Source organism: Eublepharis macularius, chromosome 8 (assembly GCF_028583425.1).
Source record: "Eublepharis macularius isolate TG4126 chromosome 8, MPM_Emac_v1.0, whole genome shotgun sequence".
NCBI lineage: Eukaryota > Metazoa > Chordata > Lepidosauria > Squamata > Eublepharidae > Eublepharis > Eublepharis macularius.
In genome coordinates this window covers 130,197,323-130,220,003 of record NC_072797.1, presented here as the reverse complement: position 1 = coordinate 130,220,003, position 22,681 = coordinate 130,197,323, and the positions used below count along the sequence as shown (strand labels likewise).

The window sequence follows — 22,681 nt, the reverse complement described above, 5'->3', positions numbered from 1 at the left end:
ACTTCAATGAGATTGTCAGGAAAGGAAATTATTTAATGACCTGTAGAGAGAAGCTGTGTCAAAGTTGGCGAGCAGCTGCTGAGAATTTTTAATTCTGCACCTCAAGTGTCAAATGGAAAGCGTTTGCAAGGAAGTATTCTTTGTTGACCAGAGACCGCAGAGGGATATCCAGGGAAGGAAGCAGCCTTTGTTTCAGAGGTCCTCCACCTTGATGAGCCTGTAGTCTCTTCTGAAGCGTTATGAACAGGTAGTGAGTACCACAGCAAAATCCCTATCATGGGGTAGATGGGATCAGTCATAAAATGGCTGCTATGACAGACACCTCTTCACTTTCCCACTGTGAGACAGGTTTTCCCAGCAAAATTCAGTTTGCCTGCTTTGGCTGAGCAGCCCCAATTAGCATGTTAATCTTTGTGTTTTGAAAGTCTGTTTGTCCCAACCTGACATGCAGATATAATTGTGGCTTTTTAGCCCAGCCCAGGAAATTCATGAGGAGAAGCAGGAGCCCTCTTCCTTTTTGTGGGAAATGGCACTGGAGACTCTATAACACTCAAAAAGAAAATAACCTTATTTAACAGGCAGGGATTGCATAAGTGTAGTCAGAAAATGAAAATGTTGAGGTAAAATTTTGCTGGTAGTACAGAATACACTTTGAGTAACAGGTAAAATAGTTTCCTTGAAGCTTAGTTTCTTACATTCTTGGTTCTTAACAGTGAGCGGTGTTTTACTTAATACTTTAGTTACAGCAACAACATTTCTTACCAGAGTTTCCTATGACAACTCAGATTTCCTGTAGTTAGTTTAAAATTGTCTTCCCTTCATAACAGACCTGGATTCCTTCTCGGAGTCAAATCCCATTTAGAAATTGAGCAGGATTTAATCTTCTCCTAAGAAGATATTACCCTTCTTCTTCCAGCTTGAAACAGAGTCTACCCACTACCCGATTACTCTTGCCAAAACACACTCCCAGTTCTATGGTGTTTGTGTTGAGTGGGCTTCAGTATCTGCTGATACTTATACTAAGAATTCTTAAATAGAATTCTTCTTCAGGACAGCGATGTTACAGTTAAGATACATTTCCTCTTTCCTCACTGCAGAGTGGAACCTGTCTGATCTTTCCTATCGCAGTCACTCACAAACTCTCTCTAAATATTCCTGTCAGAAATCCTGACTGTTAGCCCTTCAGGCAGGTTCTAATTGACCAAATAAGAGAGGAAGGAGCAGCCTGTCACTCAACCTCTTCATTCCAAGCAAGAGTTAACTCTTTCCCTCCCAGCTGTTTGATTAGGAAACCTGCTGTCATGTCTGTATTCAGTCATGCCATGATTGTCTGTATGTTGTAACCACAATGCTCATATTAACCTGATGTATTCTCTCCTTTAGTAAAAGTGTTACTTTTTGAGACCCAGAGTGGGCCTCTCCTGTTATCTTATAGAAATATGCTCCTCTAAGCTAGCACTGACCTTGGAGCGTCCAGATGCCAGCTGTTGCTATTTTGCCCAGATGCTGGGAATGTATGATTGTATACTGAATGTCTAGCCATAACTAAAAAGGGTTCTCACAGGACCCATGTATACTGCGCACCAAAACCTTAACAGTTATTTGAGTGCGGGAAAATCAAGTATAACATAGAACTGCTTGCCTTGCCTTATCACTTTTACCGAGCTCTGTGATGGAGTGCAGACCTGAACTGTCAAATCCTAAATAAAGCTTTTCTACTGGAACCAATGTGTGTTCACTAGAGAGGGTCTGAGGGATCTACCTGCCAGGAACTGACACCTGCTTTCAAGTGTAGTCCATCACAGCTGCTATGGAGACTAGCTTCAATCACTAAATGCTGAACAGATGCACAAAATGAGAGGAGTTTCCAAGCTGAATATCCACCAATGAGGGAGGCAGCTGTTTCCAGATGGATGCTCCCTGTGGTCATAAACAAGATGCCACCAGTCTTTTTTTGCATCATCTCCTACTCCAGTGTAGTAGAGGAAAGACAGGATTTGGTCTTTGCTTTAGGGATGGAATGCTTTGGGGAAAAAGAAAGTGGGCACCAGTAAATATATTAGCAGGTGCCATGGTATATGTAGGGCCTTAGTCATGAAGAATACAGTTCTGTGGACCCATTCCAAAGTAAGTTTCATGTCCTTCAATTCCATGGATATCAATAGGACAAATTAGCTTACAACTCCCTTGTGTGCCAGTGGTTTTAACAGGACTTGTGTGACTTCTTTGAAGCACGGAGGGAAAACTGACCTGTGGTCACTAATTCCTACAGTTGGGAATTGTGTTGTTTAGAGGTGGGTATGGTCCATAAAACAGACCAAAATTTTGCATGGTCCAGCCTGGTTTGTGGTTCGCAAACACACAGTTCGTGGGACTCACCTTTTTCACAAATTTTGGTCTGTTTGGGCCGATCCATTGGTCTGTAGTTCATGAGTCCAGACATCCTGGTGCCGATCTATCAATTCCCTAGGCAATGGTGAGGATGTCCGCAGACCTTTTGCAACACTTATAAACATAATAGGCAGCTCTGCCTGCCAAGCAGAGAGCTCACATTCTGCTCTATGGAGCAAGGAGCAAGAATGAATTCCTTAGGCAACGGAAGGGTGGACATTCTGCAGCCACTCTTAGCCCTCAAAACCTTAATAGGCAGCTCTGTCTGCCAACGAGAGAGCTCTCATTTTGCAAGAGAGGGGTGGAGGTTCTGCAGCCAATCTTAGCTCTCAAAACCTTGGTAGGCAGTTCTGCCTGCCAACCAGAGATCTTTCATTATGCAAGGGAGGGATGGACATTCTGTAGCCAATCTTAGCTTTCAAAACCTTGATAGGCAGCTCTGTCTGACAACCAGACAGCTGCCATTTTTCTCTATGTGAGCAAGGAGCAAGAATGAACCCCCTAGGCAATGGCTGGGAAAGAGTCTGTTTGGAGAGTAAGAGGGCTCTTCCCCCACCCTTTTCTCTTTGATTTTGCCTCATTGCAACTTTTTGGTGCTGATAGCCAATGCAAGTCAATTGGTGTTTGCGACTCCAGTATCTATTGGAAGTTTCCTGGGGGTGGCGGCTTTGCGGGTCTGTAACTTGGACGTCCGAAATGCAATCTTAACCAAACTTGGAGGGTGGCTGGAGGAAAGGCTACTGAAGATTCTCTGTGCATTTGGGCTCTTTGGATGTGAAGGGGCAGAGCCAGGGCTGCCGGAAGTGATGGACCATGGACCAATGAACCAGTCTGAAAACGGGGCTGGTCCGTGAAAAGTTCGTGGTCCGTGAAAATCGACAGACCACAGACTGGTGGTCCATGGAGTTTGCCGGTCCGTGCCCACCTCTAGTTATGATAATTTACAAGGATGAGGAATCAACTGCCAGTACTAGAACAAGCTCAAAAATTTTTAATGGTGTGATTAATTGGGGTGAGGGAGCTGGCAGAAGGGGGTGATCTTATGATCTCCCCTTAGAGCCAGTTTGATGTAGTAGCTAAGAGTGCCAGGTCTGCAATCTAGAGAACTGGGTTTGATTCCCCACTCCTCCACTTGAAGCCAGCTGGATGGCTTTGGGTCAGTCACAGCTTCTCGGAGCGCTCTCAGCCTCACCCACCTCACAGGGTGATTGTCGTGATAATAATAACACACTTTGTAAACTCCTTTGAGTGGCCATTAAGTTGTCCAGATGGGTAGTATATAAATCAAACGTCGTTCTTGTTATGTCTTCTTGGCTTGTAATAACATTGTTTCTTTCAGTTCTTACAGCAAATTCCTGTCACTGATGATGACCAGATAACATTCCAGACCTTCTGTAATGCTGCATCCTGGCTCTTCAAAAGCAGCCTGGAGACCAAATTAAGAGGTACCACGTGGGCAGAATTTGCATTTCCCCTGTTTATGCTATTGTTCCCAAGTGCAATATTCCAGCATCATCTCCTTTGAATGGGCCTATATGCAGGGCTTTTTTTCTGGGGAAAGAGGTGGTGGAAGTCAGTGGGTTGCCCTTGGAGAAAATGGTCACATGGCTGGTGGCCCCGCCCCCTGATCTCCAGACAGAGGGGAGTTGAGATTGCCCTCTGCGCTCTCAACGCCCCTCTGTCTGGAGATCAGGGGGCGGGGCCACCAGCCATGTGACCATTTTCAAGAGGTTCCGGAACTCAGTTCCACCGCGTTCCAGCTGAAAAAAAGCCCTGTATGTAATAGGCATATTTTCCAGGTTTGGTACATGTGAATATGTACCCTAAAAGCAAAAATTGAGTTTTCAGTTATGCATACTGATAGTGGAAAATATGTGACTGTACTGATCATACAAAACCAAGAGTTTCATGCACGGGGCAATCTCCTTTTATGCATACTTTGATTCCCAAAATGATTGCAATGACTTCAATTCGAATACATTCATTTGCTTGCATAATGTATAAGCTGCTTTACAAAGATTTCCAATGGCACACAGCATAATATTTAAAAAATGCCACTTGATTTATTAAAAATAATAAAACAACCAAATATGGATTTTAAAAAATTAAACTTCCTACAGTGTTTAAAACTCCATTCCCCCACATTCCAGCTGAAAAAAAGCCCTGCCTGTAAGGCACCCCTGCAACATGGACAACCATTGGGCCAAAGCACACATTACAAAGTCCTCAGCTTCTGTCCAGATCCACTATGGGGATTGATTTGTAAGTTCCTCACTGAGTTCCCGGGTATGTGAGGGCTAGATTTGGACCAGGACTGCAGCGCACAGGGAGGACTTCATGTTTCCTCTATTTTTGCAACCTGAAAAGGCTCTGGGAGTGCTATTTACTCTCCTGGGAAAATCTACACGTAAATGTACCCAATCGGTACACATGGAGCCCCCAAGGAACAAATAACAACTAAACATGGATATTTGCACTTTTCCCTCTCCAGCCCAGCCAAGACTATTATAAAAGCCATCATATGTGGAACACAAAACAGTTTTATGGGGTTAGAATACTGTTCTTCTCTCTGATTCAAACCAATGGCCTCAAGCAATGGCCAGTACTGGATGTAATGTTGCACAATATGTGAGTTTTAGATCCAGCGGACTTAGCCGTGTTAGCCTGTAGTTGCAAAATAGTAAAGAGTCCAGTAGCACCTTTAAGATGAACCAAATTTATTGTAGCATAAGCTTTCGAGAACAACAGCTCTCTTTGTTCGACTGGACTCTTTACTATTGTGTTAGTTTTGCATCCCATCTTCCAGTTCAGTGCCAGTGGTCTGTAATTTAAAATAACTTTGGGGAAAGGCTTCATACACTGTCTCCCAGCATCTTCTAACTGGTGGGTCAGGATGGGTTCCACTGGAGGTTGCAGCCAGGCTAGCCAGGTTGACAGTATTGGCTGCTGAAGTTCAGAACAATAAGGATTAACAGTGGGAAACGACACCTGGGTTAAGAATGAGTTGCAGAAAAAGGCAAAATCACCGTCATCTGCCACTTTATAAGAAGTATTTAGTCCCCTTATAAAAGTATTCAGAATGCATTGCTCTGGACTTAAAGCTCCTACTCAAAATAGCCTAATTTTGACGTCTGATTCCCACCCAGTGGGAAAGAGCAAGAGTCCAGTAGCACCTATGAAATTAACAAAATTAGTGGTAGGGTAGGAGCTCTCGTGAGCCACAGCTCACTTCTTCAGATGCCTGTGGCAGTGAGCTGTGGCCAGGGGCAGCGCCAGGGTTTGTGGCGCCTGCAGCCACCCCTACATATGCGTGCACACAATGCATGCATGCACCCCTGGACTGTGTGATGATGTCACCACATGAGGACGTCATCACACAGCAAGCTGGGCCTATTGGCTGGCAGGTGGCTGGGACGGCGCAGAGGCTGCCCGCGCTCTGCACACCGCCCGGATGCCTGCCGTGCCTGGCCCGCGGCAGCTGCACCCGGCGGGGGACATGTAGCGGCGGCGGTGGCAGCGCGTGGCTAGCCGGCTGCAGCAACTGCGGGCCAGGCATGCCAGCTCCGTGGTGCACGCCTCCACCCCTGGCACCCCCTCCAGCGCCCCCTCCAGCACTCCAGCAGCCGTGGCGCCCACCTCACCGCCTCAATGGTGGCGCCAGCCCTGGCTGTGGCTCTCAAAAGCACATACCCTACCACTAATTTTGTTAGTCTTATAGATGCTACTGGACTCTTGCTCTTTTCCACTGCTACAGACAAACTCGGCTATCCATCTTAATCTGATTTCCATCCAGTCACACATCTGCAATCTTCCTTTGAGCAGTAATGAATGTGGCTACTATGCTGTTTTCACGTCTGCTAGATGCTATTAATTTCTTGGATGCCACTCATTACGGGTGTTGTCCTGAATATGACACTGTATGTAGCCGTAGCTGATGATCTTCACTAACAGATTGATAGATGGGGTCATTCCACCCTACTGATCTTATTAGATGTTTGATTGACTTGGGTGCTGCTGATCATGAAGTTTCGGCGCCTTGCTGAGCTGCAGTTGCAGGTAAAATTCTGGCCAGAAATTTAAATTTGGGGTGCATTATATAGCGGGCAGTATAATAAATAATGTGGAAGGTTCTCCACTGCAGATAGTCCACAAATGCAAACATGAGCCGTTTTCACAGTGCTTACTGCCATTCTCACGTGAAATCGCGCCAGGAAGATTCTGTGGTTCTGGGAGTTTGGTCCAATGTTCCGTGGCCGGTAAGCAGTATGAAAACAGTCATGGTTTTCCTCGGGCGTCTTAGAGCGGCAACCGGCCAAGAAGGCTGATTGCATGGACAGAAAACACAGGGCAGCAAAAGAGGCTCTAAGATGGTAGGTAGAAATGCTGACTAGGTACGTGGATCTTGAGCGGTCAAATTTTATTAATTTATAGCAGGGGACGGCCCTAGATTTAGCTATTGATACCCAACGTTCGATCTGGTGCTTATTATTCATGTCTTTGCAACCTCGTGAGTAGACTGTCCATGATTCCTTCTTTAAATAAATAATCAAAGGCTTCTGCTAGTGAAAAAGGCTGCAGCTGGCGTTCTGGGAAGGGGAAGAGTTATCCGGAGGACGTATTGGCAGTAGATATTAGATGACTTAAGAACATAGGCTGTTTTCACACTGCTTACTGGCCATGGAACATCGCACCAAGCTCCTGGAATGCCAGCGTCTTCCTGGCACGATTTCGTGTAAGTTCTCGTGCGAAATCACGCCAGGAAGATGCTGTCGTTCCGGGCGCTTGATGCGATGTTCCGTGGACGGTAAGCAGTATGGAAACGGCCATGGATGAGAAAACACTGTGAGCTGGAGAATATTCCCCCCCAACAACTAATTTGTCTTGGGAGTAAATTTCTGGCTGACTTGCTTGGAAAGGAGAGAGCTCATCCTAAAAAGCCCCATTTGAGCGATAACTGTTTTTCTAGTCTGTTACAACAGCTAGATCCCCCTTTTCCTCCATGGTAGGATAAGCAGCCCGACAGGACTTGACTCTCACTCCGCTTTTAACAAGATTGTTGTGTGTTTGTGTGCCTATGCTATTTCTGATTTGCTGGGTTCTCAAATCAAATCACACATCTGTGAATGCAGGTCAATTCCTGTAATTGGTTAATGATAAATTCTATCAGATTAGATTTCCTAAGTAGTACGAGGAACATGTTGAGTAACATTTTACCCGGGCACCGTGTAACTGTAGGTATAAATCAGCAGCCTATCTTTAGCTTTTCTGCGTCTGAAACAAAAGTATTAATTAATTAGCAGGACTTGGAAGGAGTTGAAGAACTGTTGAAAGGTTTTGTTTTTGAAATACCAGGTGGGATTTAGCTGTCTCAATTGAAAAACTCAGGAATACCGGTCTTGAAGGGCAGGGTTCATTTGATTAATTAAGCAATTACAGCACACAGTGCATTTCCTGCCAATTAATGACCAGATGGGGAAACTGATAGCTGGAATCTTTCTTTGTTTGGGGCTATTACCTCCAGCTGGCTGCTGGACAATTTTTTGCTGGAACTGTTATTATTGCTGTTAAATCGTTTTGTTTAAAACAAACCAAAATGTCTAATATCTCCATTTTTTCCCTTGGTCCCCACAAAAAATGATGTAGCTGTAGGGACTTGGCCTTCTCGATGAAACAAAAACTCCATTTCTATTCTGTTGCACAACATTCTCTACAATACTGTTGCCAACCATTGTGGGAGAAGGAAGGCTTTGCTAGAAAATGTGAATGTGGATTTTGAACCTGGAATAAGCTAGGTGTTTTGTTACTTTGGTATAATGTCATGCCTCCATCTTTCTCCCCAGAGTAGCACTTCTTTGCATAACTAAGGCATTCATTTGTTCCCACTGTTGAGACACAATCCATCTTTGATTGTGAGCCAGCATTACGGACCAGAAAGCTACTTTCTGCATCCTTCCACAAAGGTGCCAGATGAATTACAAAATTTAAAAACAACAATACAATAAAAAGCATTAAAAACAATAAAAGGTTCCTAGAGAAAAAACCACAGTCATTTAACAATACACCATTCCCTTTATAAGAATGTGCTCCTGAATAATTCTGCTTTAAACATTGTATGGCCTAGGATAATCAAGAAGAGTCCAGTAGCACCTTTAAGACTAACCAACTTTATTGTAGCATAAGCTTTCGAGAATCACAGTTCTCTTCGTCAGGATGTTGGTCTTTCCTGTTTGCAAGCTGGCACCTTCAAGAAGCTTGTCACAACAGAGCAATTTAAAGCCATTCTCAATATAAGTCTGTGATCCAGCAAATGACACCAGTTCCTGCACACCAACGCAGCGCATAGTTGTCTGCTGTAGCTTGAGGAAGAGCTTTGTGTGTTCTGGGAGCTTTTTGGCCATTGAAATTCAGGTTACACGAGTTTGCTACTTTTTTGTGTTGCATTCCTGCTCTGCCCTTTGGCCTACCAGGGACCACCAAGGAGGCTTCCTTCTAGTCAGATAATATAACTATGCCCTGCCAATCCACGTTTCTGTAAATCAGGTTGAGCTTCAAATGTAATAACCCCTCTAAAACAATAACAAAAACAGCATCCCAAACCTGCAAGTCATACTTTCGGGATAATCTAAACTCGTAAGCGCAAAATAAAAATATTTCAATGTCTCTTCCTGTAAACTGGATAGGCTAGAGCTGGTGAGCATCTGTAGGGAGTTAATTTCCACAAGGAAGGCGCCACCACAGAAAAGGCCCTGCTTCCTTTTAACTGCTTGCCTTGGCTTTGATGCATCTGTAACAAGGACTCACTCCATGGACAGATTGACGTGGTACTCTCTGAGACTATATAGTTAAGAGTTTTGTTTAGAATGCCAAACTGCCTATCCAGATAGGCAGGGCTCATTTTGAGGGGGAACACGCAGGAACGCAGTTCCGGTAGTTCCCCAAAGAGGTCACATGTCAGGTGGCCCCGCCCACCTGACTCTTGGCCATTTTGGGCCTGTTTCAGCCTGGATTGGGGGAAAAATGGCCCAGATAGGGCCTCTGGCGGGTGGTGGATCACTCTCCCACTCAGCAGCGGCCCGGTCCTGACCATTTGGACCCCTTTTCAGCCATTTTCAGCCCCTTTTTGCCATTTTGGGCCCACTTTCGGCCCTGAATGGCCAGGATTGGGTCCAAAACAGACAGGATAGGTAATGTCAGGGGGTGTGGCATATGCAGATCAGTTATGCCAATGACACACTTCTGGTGATGTCAAGGGGCGTGGCATATGGAGTTATGCTAGTGAGCTACACTAATGAGTTCCTCCAGCTCTTTTTCTACAAAATGACCCCTGCAGTTAGGAAATGTTGCTGGATGTGTTTGAGCTTTAGCTGTTCCCTAATAAAGATAACCCAAACCACTGTGAGATCAAAATTCTATTCAGCATTCTAATATTTTTGAACACCATCTTCAGAATTCAGAATAGGATAGGGTGCTACAGAATGTTGGGCAAGGGTCAGAGCTCAGTGGTAGAGCACACAGTCGAGGTCACCAGGGGAGCCGCCAAGAACGTCTTTCCTTTAATTCCAGTCTGGTTCATTGATGAACCTCCACTCAGCTGACCTGCCCCTGCCAGTTCTGTCAATCAGGCTGAGCAAGTGCAACATGCTGTGAACGGGTTTTCCCATGGAGACTGTTTGGTAGCTTCAGTTGGTATGAACATGCCATGTGCAAGAACCAAGCTTTTGGGGTGGTAGCCCCTATTTTGTGGAAAAGATTGCCTGAGGATATGCATTGAGGCATTCTCACTACTAACATAGTCCAGTGCTTAGAGCATCAAACCAGGATCTGGGAGACGCATGTTCGAATCATCACTTTGCCATGGAAGCTTGCTGGGTGACCTTGGGCCAGTCATACTTTCTTGGCCTAACCTACCTCACAGGGTTATTGTGGGGATAAATGAAGGAGAGGAGAAGGATGTAAGCTGCTCTGGGCCCCCAGTTTGTCCTGCTTTGTCCACCAGGACTTGCTCTGCCTGCACGATCAAGACAGAGGCTTGGTTCCAGCAGAGTATTCTGTAGATATAATTATTTCTGCTCATGATCTCTGACTTTTTCACGTTACATTCTCCTAGTAAGGCCCAAGAATGCCCCCTGAAAAGCTGCTCCTGGAGGATAGAGACCCCAAGGAAAGGCATTGCAGAGATTCTGCCCACAGAAACACTCTATTGAATCCAAGCGCCAATTGACGGCGATTGACAGTGCAATCCCATGTGGACCTACTCCATTAAGCTCATTGATTTCTTTGGATATAGACTGGAGTAACTCTGCATAGAATTGCACTGTAAATCCCATTTATTTCAGTTGGAGAAAATCATTTCCCATTGACATCAAGGGCCTTCATCCAGCTGTAATCATAGGCAGCAACGTACAATGAGTAACGGTTCTGGACAGGATTTATATCGTCATCTGCATTGAGAGACCTTTTTTTCAATGTGATGGAACCAGAATGAGCATTATCAGGTAGATGCATCTGGACCTGGATTTGTGTCTGTATTATCTACATACCTGGAAGCCGACTTCTGCACCTGGCTCTTGCTTGCTGGATCAGAGGTCTTCTGAGCCCTTAAACTGCGATGGCTGGCTCATGGCGCATTGCAATGGAAATCATCTTCCTAACCTTGGCTGTTTTCACACTGCTTACCGGTCACGGAACATCGCACTGAGCTCTCGGAACAACAGTGTCTTCCTGGCGCGATTTCACTTGAGAACAGCAGTTCTCACGCGAAATTGCATCAGGAGGATGCTGTCGTTCCGGGAGCTCGGCGCAATGTTCCGTGGCCGGTAAGCAGTGTGCAAATGGCCCTAACCATTTATTTGTTCATCCAGAAATCCTAAAACTGTAAATGACTTGTAAAGCACATCACTAATAAGAAGGAAGTGCATTTATACTGATAAACAAAATGATTGGAACTAGAAAGTTCCTTTTTTTGTTAAGCAAGAGGGCGCTGGTTGGATTTTTAAAAATTAACCACAAACCACTGCTGCAGATATGTAACTAGAGATGGGCACGAACCGAAATATGAACCAAAGTTTGTGACAAATTGGGCCGGTTCGTGGTTCACGAACTGGCGGGTCATCAGAGCCCATTTCTGACGAACCGACGTGAATTTTTGGCTGGTTCATTTGGTTCCTTTTTTGGTTCATCACTGCAGACAGCCTGGTGCCAATCAATCAGTTTCCTTGGCAACAGGGAATGGACTTCCTGCAGACCTTCTGCTGGTCCGGAAGTGACCTTCTGCTGACCTGGAAGTGACGATTTTCTGACCTGGAAGTGACATTTTCACGAACCAAACAAACCAGGGCAGGTTTGTGAAAGTTCGTGGTTCATGGTTCGTGAAATGCAACAAACCACGAAACACACGGTTCATTTTTTTTTCGGTTCATGCCTATCTGTATATGTAACCTTATGCTTGCTAACTGACTTGCTCTCATTAAGTGTGGGCAAAGCTTTTTGTGTGCCACCCCTGCCATTGGATGGGAAATATGAAAATTCAGTGAAAATCCACCTCTGCAAGGCTGTCTACGTAGCCTGGGGATGCTGGATTTGGTGGTTCTTCCTTTGCTTTTTTTAAGAGTAAGATGCAGCTTGCTGGGCATTGTGCAAATCTGTAATATTAATAACAGTGACAGAAATAGATAGCTACAGGGCCTCTAAGGGCCGTGACAGATACGAATGCATCTCTCCCCCCACCCCCAAGCCGAAGAGTTATTCAAATGCGTAGCTGTTCACATCACAATAAAAATTCATCAGCCACCACTAACACCCGTTACAAAATAATGGCTTCAAAATTGTCTCAGCAGCTACTGTTAGATTCCAGACAGCAGCTCTTTCAAACCTCAAGTAAGATTCACTGGAAAGTTCCGATATTGTGGAATAATAAGTACAGAGCATCACTCCACAATATTTGGAATGCAATCTGATATCTCTGGCTAAAAAGCTTTTAAATGTGAACTTGCATAATGAGATTTAAACCATGAAATTGGCTCTTACATTCCAAATTAACAGGAATTGTAGGTTGTTGCCATACTTGAAAGGAGATTCACACTTCACTGATCTAGATTTTTAAAGTGAAAGCAGCTTTTGCAAGAGGAAGAAAATCAAGCATTATTACACGTAGGTTGCACACATCCAGACAATTAATTAAATCAGTTAATGAAACAAAAACTCATACACTCATTTATATAATAAAAAAATCCTCAGTGAATGAACTCTCTGTTTCTGTAGAGATAATGATGACAACTATATATTATTTTGAAATAATGTATGCATTTGATTAATGTTCGAGTAGGGTTGATTCCACTCCCCACCTAACCCATTTTGACTTGGAGAAAAATTTGCATTTTATACAAACAGTAGTTATGCAATTCAGACAGGACTATAATAATAATAATAATAACATTCGATTTATATACCGCCCATCAGGACAACTAAATGCCCACTCAGAGCGGTTTACAAAGTAGAATCATAGAATCATAGAGTTGGAAGGGGCCATACAGACCATCTAGTCCAACCCCCTGCCCAGGATGTTGTTATTATCCCCACAACAAAACACTCTGTGAGGTGGGTGGGGCTGAGAGAGCTCCAGAGAGCCATGACTAGCCCAAGGTCACCCAGCTGGTTTCAAGTGGAGGAGTGGGGAATCAAACCCGGCTCTCTAGATTAGAGTCCTGCTGCTCTTAACCACTATACCAAACTGGCTCTTGATATGATAACGAATTATATAATTATATGATTAGGAATTATATAAAGGCTGGCCAGAACCATTAGGAAGACGAAGGAGAGGGGGCTAAGGATACAGTGCAGGGTGGCATAAATTCACAGTGAAAACAAAAACCTAAATACAAGGAGTTCACTGCATTTAATTTAAAAAATCTTTGTAATTTGTAATTGTGAATATTTTATTGCCTTTGCACTTACCAGAGCACTAAAAAATTGACAAGGGAAAAAAGTGGATTTCTGCTGTCTCAACCTGAAAATCTCTGTTTTACTTGAATGAATTGAATCTTTGATTCTTTGCTTATTGCTCTATTTTCTGTTTTCTCACACTCAAATTCCCCCCACAAAGTGTTCCTATTTTTCAGTTTCAGTTGTGCATCAATAAATCAGGACTGTATCATTTTTTCTCTTGATTGACAAGATTCAAGAGAGGAAAAATATTAAAAATATAAAAAAGGACAACAGTGAAAAAATAAATTACAAAAAATATAGGAGAAAAAGTAAATGATATAAATGAATCTTATCAGCAAAATCAGTAGTAACAAACAGGGAACCCTCTCCTGCCTTATTTCTTCTTTCCCTTCTCTGAAAATTTCTACAGCCTTTCCTCTTTTCCTACTTCCTTCTGGCCAACTTTTCTGGCTTCCTTCTGGAGGGCTCTTCCATGACAGAGCAGGGATTTGAACCTACAACTTTCAGATCTGACCTGGGCTGAATCCACACTCACCGGCGCAGCGCTAAACAGGCGGAGTGAGAGCGTCTTTCTGGTGCATTTTATGACATCATCGTGCCACGAGAGTGGCATCATGGGGTGATGAGGTCATAAAACGCGCCAGAAAGACGCTCTCACGCCGCCTGTTTAATGCTGTGCCAGTGAGTGTGGATTCAGCCCTAGTCCAACAATTTAACCACCACACCACACTGGTTGTCAGATCCCTCCCCTCTATGGGAACCCTATGGAGTTCACTCCCTAATATCCAGGAACTTCCCATCCCAGAGTTGCTAGCCCTATGCTTGGAACAGTTCTGTAAATAATGTTTCTGTACCTTTAAGAGCAAAATCTGGGTCCGGTAGCACCTTAAAGACCAACTAGATTTCCAGGGTGTGAGCTTTTGAGAGTCAGAACTCCCTTCATCAGATCTGCTCTGGACCTGAATCTTGCTCTTCTACTACAGACCAACATGGCTACCCATCTGAAACTATCTATACCTTTAATGCATACTTGCTGTTTCTCTGCTCTAGCCTAGCAGTTCTGGCTGCAGCTAGCAGCAGTGTGCCCTGGTCATCTGTAAGTAGTTGATCTCTAATAGGGATACTAGGCTGCCTGGCACTCCCAGGAGGATTTGGGGGGCAGGGACAGAAACACTGGCATACAATATCACTTCTGGTGGGAAAACGGAAGTGACATCATGATGTCAGGGATAACACTCTAGGATTCTCTCTAGGATGGTCCCCAATGTTATGCACCCCTTCCATTTCCTCCCATTTTTACCCTGCTGGCCTTTGAAATGCCAGTGGGAAACAGAGGGAATTGCCAGAAGGTCTCCCACTGTCCTAGTCTCCCTATTTTCTAGTTCCACTTTGTAACCTCTTATTTTGGTGTCCAATAAAGTTAGCTGAGACCTCATGTTACCTTTGTGTGAAACTGATAAACAATGAGATAGTGACTGGGTTGTGAGTTTTGTCCTTAAAATAACAGAATCATTAATTCATAGAAGGTGCACAGTTTTTCTCTGAGTGTGACTACAAGTGACTTTCTTCACATGGAGAACACTAGATTTTTCTTGCAAGGTTACCTGGGAAGTGAAGTCCGAGTGGTCCTTCCCCTCTCTGTTAGAATCGCTGCCTGAAGAGCCACAAGAGGCTTCGTTTGGGGGCGGGCAGCTGCTACTTTCTCCCAGGGCGTCCTGCAGGCTGCCTGCTCCTGGGGAGCTGCTCTGGAAGTGGTAGCATCCATGAAGCTTCAGCTGCAGGGACAGCGGAAGAATTTGCAGAAGATCCTTCCATGGGTTGTTGTGGGTTTTCCGGGCTGTATTGCCGTGGTCTTGGCGTTGTAGTTCCTGACGTTTCGCCAGCAGCTGTGGCTGGCATCTTCAGACGTCAGGAACTACAATGCCAAGACCACGGCAATACAGCCCAGAAAACCCACAACAACCATCGTTCTCCGGCCGTGAAAGCCTTCGACAATACATCGATCCTTCCACTGTCGCTGCGGCTGAAGCTTCACCGACACGGCCCCTTTCTCCAGAGCAGCTCCCCAGGAGCAGGGAACCTTCAGGGAGCCCACAGGGACTTCACTTCCCAGGTAACCTTGTGAGAAAAATCTAGTGTTCTCCATGCAAAGAAAGTCACTTGTAGCTTTCCGCTCTCTCTCTCTCCCTCTGGCTGTAGAGATGTCAAGAGGGAAAGGGAAGCAAAAAAGGTAACCATAGACAGCTGCTGAGTTCAGAGGAGCCGCTTTAGAGGCACAGAAAAACCTAGGCTGAAAATGAAAGTTAAAATTGCTCAAATATCTTAAAGTTCTTCACAGCAAATACTCAGTGAAGGAGCCGGCAACATTCCTGTAGAAGTATGTTCCTTGCAGCCCACACTTCATGGCTTTGTTCTTGTTATCAGCAAATGCTCGGCTTGTGACTTGATTAATGTGAACAGAGCAAGTATGTTTGGACCACTGTCAACTTTAGGCTGCAGTTCAACAGGTAAACAAGAGATACTTAAGCAGCTTTTTGAGATCCTGTTCTTTAGTTAATGTGCCTAAAAATAAACAGTGTGAAGGAAACCTTTTTGTACATGGATTTTGGTTTAGAATGGATCAACGACCATTAGAAATGTCAATTATTGGTAAGATGTTTGGAATCATCTGGCTTTTAAACTAGCCGATGCCTTTTCTGTTTGTTTTCACGCACAAGAAGCAAGCTTTTTTGTTTAGATCAATAAATTATCCTCATTCCACTCTAATTTCCTGGATGCATGAAAACAATGCAATTATCTTGAGTGAACAGGAAACAGCATCTGTGATTTCACTGAACTCCTCATAAAAATGATAATGAGGCACATCTAATGATTTATTGATTTCTCAAATGCAGGATATTGGAAAGCAAAATGCCTAGGACAGAGGGTGCTGAAGCCTTTCAACATAATTGGTACTGGGTGCGGGGGCAGTACAGTTTTTCCAAAGCAATGTTCTGATATTGCCACCAGAGAGAGCTTTATTTGAAAGGCTGAACTTAACTTGCATTGCTGCTGGAGGAAGTGAGGGGCCACAGCTCAGTGATAAGAGCACCTCTTTTGACCATGGAAGGTCCCTTTTCCAATTTCCAGCAATTCCAGTTAGAAGAATCAGGTAGGAGATGATGTAAAAGACCTCTATCTGGAATCCTGGAGAGCCGCCGCCAGAATGGACAGTACTGAACTTGATAAACCAACTTCATATGTCCATTTGAGGCTCCACTGCAAGGAGAAGACTCCAGTGCAAGGAGTCTTCTGCCAATACAACAGTCTCTTCCACTGACCAAGAATTTCTCGTGGGAAGGCTTCTTATGTTGGAGGAATGTGCTGCCATTTGTGGAGAAGTGTGGTAGCATACAACCCAATTCTCTTTATTTTTCGTCTTTGGATTAGAGAGGGGCACGAACAGCAATACGAACTTTAAAAAGCCAGGAACAGCCCAATCGGCTGTTCGCGAACAAGCTGTTCGTGAGGCCCCATTTTAAACGAACTCTAAACGAACAGGTGTTTGTTGCAAGCCTCGTTCATGGCTGTTCATCAAGCCAGACAGTCTGACACCTGCAATCAATTCCCTTGGCAACCAGAGGCAGGGACTGCCTGAATTCTGTCTGAACTCCAAACTGAGCCCAATTTAGCTTGATAGGCAGGTCTTCCTTTCAAGTGTGGAGCTCCAAATTTGTTACAAGGAGCAGGGGGGAGGGGGGCTCCCAGCTCTGGTTTTGCAGACCATGAGGGAGAGACAGTTGCTGTTGGCATTTTGAGAGAGAGACAGGGAGAGTGCATTGGAGCTTGAAGCTGGAGCAGCGCAGAGGGCAATCTCAACTCCCCTCTGTCTGGAGATCAGGGGGCGGGGCCACCAGCCATGTGACCATTTTCAAGAAGTTCCAGAACTCCGTCCCACCGCATTCCAGCTGAAAAAAAGCCCTGACCTTATGGTCCTGTAACATCTGGCAGGTCTCTGTTGAAGTTGTAGGAGGGCCCTTTGCCTAACCAAAGATACCAGCTCTGTATTCAAATTCTGTCAGCCTTACTATGCCGTAACAGCTGGTGACAAAAATCTGTGAGAGAGAATAGTTTTAATCCGGATTAGGAATCATAGTAGCTTTTTCATATATAAAGAATTTTATTTAAAAGAAAGTATAGTAAAGTAAGTGCATAATAAGAAAATTATACAAGTTCTAGATTAGACATTAAATTGAAACTTATACAATCATATATAAACAATAAGTACGTGAACAGTACATATAGAGCAGTTCTGGTAATTAAATAAACAATTCAAATAAACAAAAATCTGTTATATTTAGCATCTCTAAGCCTGGATACATTACATTTCTCTCTTCCTTTACTTAGCATATTTTAATTATGTAAACTTCTATATCATTTATTTTCTGTCAAAAATGTCCCTCCATTTTCCCCAGAATTCGGTTATCGATCTGTTATATAAATAGGTAATCAGTTTGGCCATTGAGGCATATCATAAATCTTATTTCTCCACTCTGAGAGCCGAGGACAAGTATCTGTTTTCCCTTTCGCTGCAAATAGTACTCTCGCTGCCGTCACCATCTAACGGAAAAGATCTCCTTGTTCAATTCAGATCTGAGTTTGAGAATCTTTTGCGTCTCTTCATGTGTCTTTATCCAATATTTTCATGTTTCCTTGCAAGTCCACCACATATGGTAAAATGTTGCATCCGTCCTCTGACATTTCCAACAATGTCCACTGTAGTCTTTACTAAAACTCACAATATCTTTGGGAGTAGTGTACCATCTAAAGAACATTTTATACCAATATTCTCTTAATAGCTGACCATCTGTAAATTTTATATCTTTAGCCCATAAATTTTCCCATAAGTCCATCAGAATAGTTCCCCCAACATTTTGCATCCATTTTATCATACAAGTTTTCACTTGCTCCATTTCCGTATGGTATTGCAATAATATTTTGTAGATCTCCCCCAAGAGATGCGACAAGTCTCCAGTTATTAATAATTAATATTATTAATAATTCATATTCAATCATAATAGTTGAGCTGAACTTATCCACAGGTCTTTGTGACCATTTTGTCAGTGCCAAATGAGCTCCCTTTGAAAAAATAATCATTTATTCGTTCACATTGTCCTCATATCCAAATATTTATTCACTGTGTTGTTTCTCGTTGGGTGGGATTAATCACCCACGTGACTAATCTTGGAAGAAGCAGCCACCAGGGAAAACCATGGTGGCAGACAGAATGGCAGAATAAGGTGACTATTCTCGCAATCTTAAGTATTTTTGAGAAATAATTTCCCACCAAAAGGGCTAGTTTCTACTCCTCCTCCCACCCAATTGAAACAAAAGAATATGTGGTACAGCTCTAGACATTAATTGCCAATTTTATCTTTATCTCCATTGTTCAGGTCTGTACCAAATTTTAGCCCCTGGCAATATCAGCAAGAAACAACTCCGAGACCTGTTTCATGAACTGTATCCTAAGGAAAGTCGCAGGGCAGTTAATGAGCTTTCCAGTCTCTTTCTCAAGGCAGTGGATAAAAACAATCAAGGTAATGAGCTGATTTCCTTTAAAAGATCTTCTGAGGAAACACTAAGTTCCAAAGAGCCATGCTGATAAGGTCTGCAAGATGGCATGTTAAGAGAAGATGTAATGGACTAGAAAGCTGGGAAACATACTTTGCAAAGCACATGACACACCACCATCTAGTGGATTTTATGAGTATTTGTTAAGAAGCTGACCAAAATTGTGTGTGTGCCATCAAGTTACAACCAAATTATGGTGACCCCAGCGAAGCAAGTGAGAAGCAAGTGGGAAACAAAGGTGATTTACCATTGCCTTCCTCTCCAAAGTCTTCTTTGATGGTCTCCTATCCAAGTACTGACCCTGCTTTACTTCTGAGATCTGACAAGATTGGGCTATACCAGGGGTGGCCAAACTGCGGCTCGAGAGCCACATGTGGCTCGTCTAGACATATTGTGTGGCTCCCAGAGGTCTCTGAGTATTGCCGTGGCCATACATTTTATTTTAGTTTATTTCCCTCTCTCCCTTTCCTCCCTTTCCTCCCTTTCCTCCCTTTCCTCCCTTTCTTTCTTTCTTTCTTTCTTTCTTTCTTTCTTTCTTTCTTTCTTTCTTTCTTTCTTTCTTTCTTTCTTTCTTTCTTTCTTTCTTTCTTTCTTTCTTTCTTTCTTTCTTTCTTTCATAGTTTCAATAAAAATGTTGAGGTTGCCAGGTCTGACTCAGAAAATACATGGGGACTTTGGGGATGAAGCCAAGCAAAGATGTGACATCACTTTCGTGATATCACTTCCAAGTCAAAGATCAGGTGATGGCTCTTCCCAAGCGCCACCACTTCCAATGATGTCACTTCCAGCATACTGCACCAAACCCCCACCCCTTCCTGTAATGTCACTTTCAGGACACTCCCCCAAACCCACCCTCCTCTTCTGAAGTCACTTCAAGGCATCATGTCTTGCAGCTCTCAAACATCTGATGTATATTCTATGAGGCTCTTACATTAAGCAAGTTTGGCCACCCCTGGGCTATACTATACTGTTCCACCAGACCAAAATAGGGGAAGGGCTTTTTGAAGGAGGTCTCTGGTTTCATTCATTATTTTGATAAACAATCCAGCTGCAATTTGGTTGATTCCACTGTGAGAGATACCAGTGTCCTTAAACGTTCCACATTGAAATCAATGAGACTTAAAGGGCTTGGAGACAGAGATGCATAAGGACAGATATAAACAGAATTAGTGCAATTCCGTTTGTGCACGATCTTGTGCAATACTGAGCATTTTCCAGAAAAGCCGTTTGGGTCGGTACTTGGATGCGGGACCACCACGGAAGAAGCTGCAGAAGAAGGCAATCTACCGATCTGAGGGCTCCTTCAGTTCAAGACCAGTAACACCAAAGGGAACATGAATATATCTAGATTCTTCAATAGTACACTAATAAATATTTTTTATATTTTTAAATATAATTTTTGTTATTATAAAGTGCAAGGTGCTAAAATGTGCAATGCAATAATCAATGAATATGAAAATCAATGTATATAACGATGTAGCCTGTTATGGCAAAATTATGAAACAATCCTTCCTATCATCACATACAATCTATATTGCAAAAAGTTTACAATACAATGTAATATCTAGTCCACAAGTCCAATTGGTGAAAAGGTGTCCTCAAAGATGATCATGCAGGTAAGCAGGGGTCAGTTCACATAAAAAGAGCTGGAAGAACTCATTAGCATAACTCATTAGCATATGCCACGCCTCTTGCCATCACTGGACGTGTGTCATTAATATAACTGATTTGCATATGCCACACCCCCTGACATCAGCTATTCTGGCTGTTTTGGACCCAATCCTGGCCATTCCGGGCTGAAATTGTGTCCCAAATGGCAAAAAGGGGCTGAAAATGGCTGAAAAGGGGCCCAAAATGGTCAGGATCGGGCCACTGATGAGCGGGAAAGTGATCCACCACCCGTCAGAGGCCCGATCTGGGCCGTTTCAGACCCAATCCAGGCTGAAAGGGGCCCCAAATGGCCGAGAGTCATGTGGGCAGGGCCACCTGACATGTGACCTCTTTGGGAAACTGCCGGAACTGCGTTCCTGTGCGTTCCCCCTCAAAATGTGGACAAGTTTACATCGGGACCACCGCAGCTGTGGACAAGTTTACATCAGGACCACAAAGCATAGCATCCAGACAAGAATAAAAGAACATGAAAGACACTGCAGACTTGGCCATCCTGAAAAATCAGCAGTGGCTGAATATAGCCTAACTCAAACAGGGCACAGTATCTTATTCCAGGACACCAAAATACTGGACAACACTTCCAACTACTTTGTCAGACTGCATAGGGAAGCCATTGAAATTCATAAGCATAAGCACAATTTCAACAGGAAAGAAGAGACTTTAAGAACGAATAGAGTATGGTTTCCAGTCCTGAAAAACACCAGGCTAACAAAACACTCTATACCCGACAATAGCCCTGCAGAGAAGATTAGCACATCAAGCATCAATCCATATGCAAAAGAACCTCCTCAGGATACAGTGAAGCCTCCCTCCATTAGCATTCCACACCCCGGGAAACTCTTACAGGATGACTCAGCTCAACCCCACCCCTCCTGAGTAGATACAAATGACCTGCCAGCATCTTTTCCACACTGTGACACTGGGAGATCTCTGTCTTTTGGTGCTACACCTCTGAAGATGCCAGCCGCAGCTGCTGGTGAAACGTCAGGAACTACAATGCCAAGACCACAGCTATACAGCCCGGAAAATCTACAACAACCAGTGGTTAAGTAGTTCGGCTGCAAATCAGTACTCTGCAGGTTCAAATCCCACTTCTGCCATGAGCTCAGCAGGTGGCCTTGAGTAAGCCACTCTTCTCAGTCCCAGCTCCCCAGCTGTATTGTGGGGATAATAATAACACTAACTTGTTCATCACCCTGGGTGAGGCATTAATCTGTCGAGAAGAGCAGTATATAACTGCTGTTGTTGGTATTATTATTATTATCATTATCATGTTATTGTTGTTGTCATTATTATTATTATATTGGAGTGGTACTGCTCCTTTTTGGCTTTCACTGCGTAATCTGCCTTGAGTCTCAGAAGCAGAGGTCCATCAGTGGCTACTTGTTATGGTGACTGAAGGGAGCCTCCCCGTGCAGCAGCAGAGGCAGTCCTCATCCTCTGTGGGCCAAGCTAGAAGTGACGGATCACACTTGAATAGCAAGTGAACAGACTCACGTGTATTCCTCCCTGTTCACTTGCACTCCACTTGCACTACATGATCGAGTGGAGTGCAAGTAGAGTGCAAGTGAACAGGGAGGAATACACATGAGTCTGTTCGCTTGCCATTCAAGTGTGATTCATCAATTCTAGCTTGGCCCAGTGTCCTTTTGTTTGGCCTTCCAGGGCAACTGGTTGGCTGCTGCGTGAAACGGGATGCTGGACTGCATGGGCCACTGAGCTGATCCAGCAAGCTCTTCATATGTTCTCAGCAAGAAAGGCAGGCTGTCAATCAAGCAAGCAAACAAAAGCTACTGTGCTCTGCCATCAGTATCACTGGCATGATGTCCAGGGATATGGCACAAATGTTGCCACAAGATAGGTGAACAGGCAAGGTTCTTGGCATCCAGGATACACCTATCCAGGATACATCTATCCAGGATATACCTCCCTGAGATTTTACCCAGAGGTACAAACTGTTGATGCTACAGAAGGAAGCGCAGAACATCACCTGGAAACGACATTACATCCTCCAATAACACTGCCCTCCCCAGGCACTGCACGCCCAAATTTGCCAGGGCAATTT

The 22,681-nt window shown here is 44.0% G+C and overlaps 1 protein-coding gene across 1 annotated transcript in view; it reads left to right on the top strand.

The window, feature by feature from the left end:
- LOC129334945 (uncharacterized) overlaps positions 1-22,681 on the top strand; it is a 74,669-nt gene that overhangs the window by 43,512 nt on the left and 8,476 nt on the right. The window contains exons 5-6 of the mRNA XM_054987336.1: positions 3,731-3,836; positions 18,768-18,911. Coding sequence (XP_054843311.1) covers positions 3,731-3,836; positions 18,768-18,911 — 250 coding nt within the window. The remainder of the gene's footprint in view (positions 1-3,730; positions 3,837-18,767; positions 18,912-22,681) is intronic.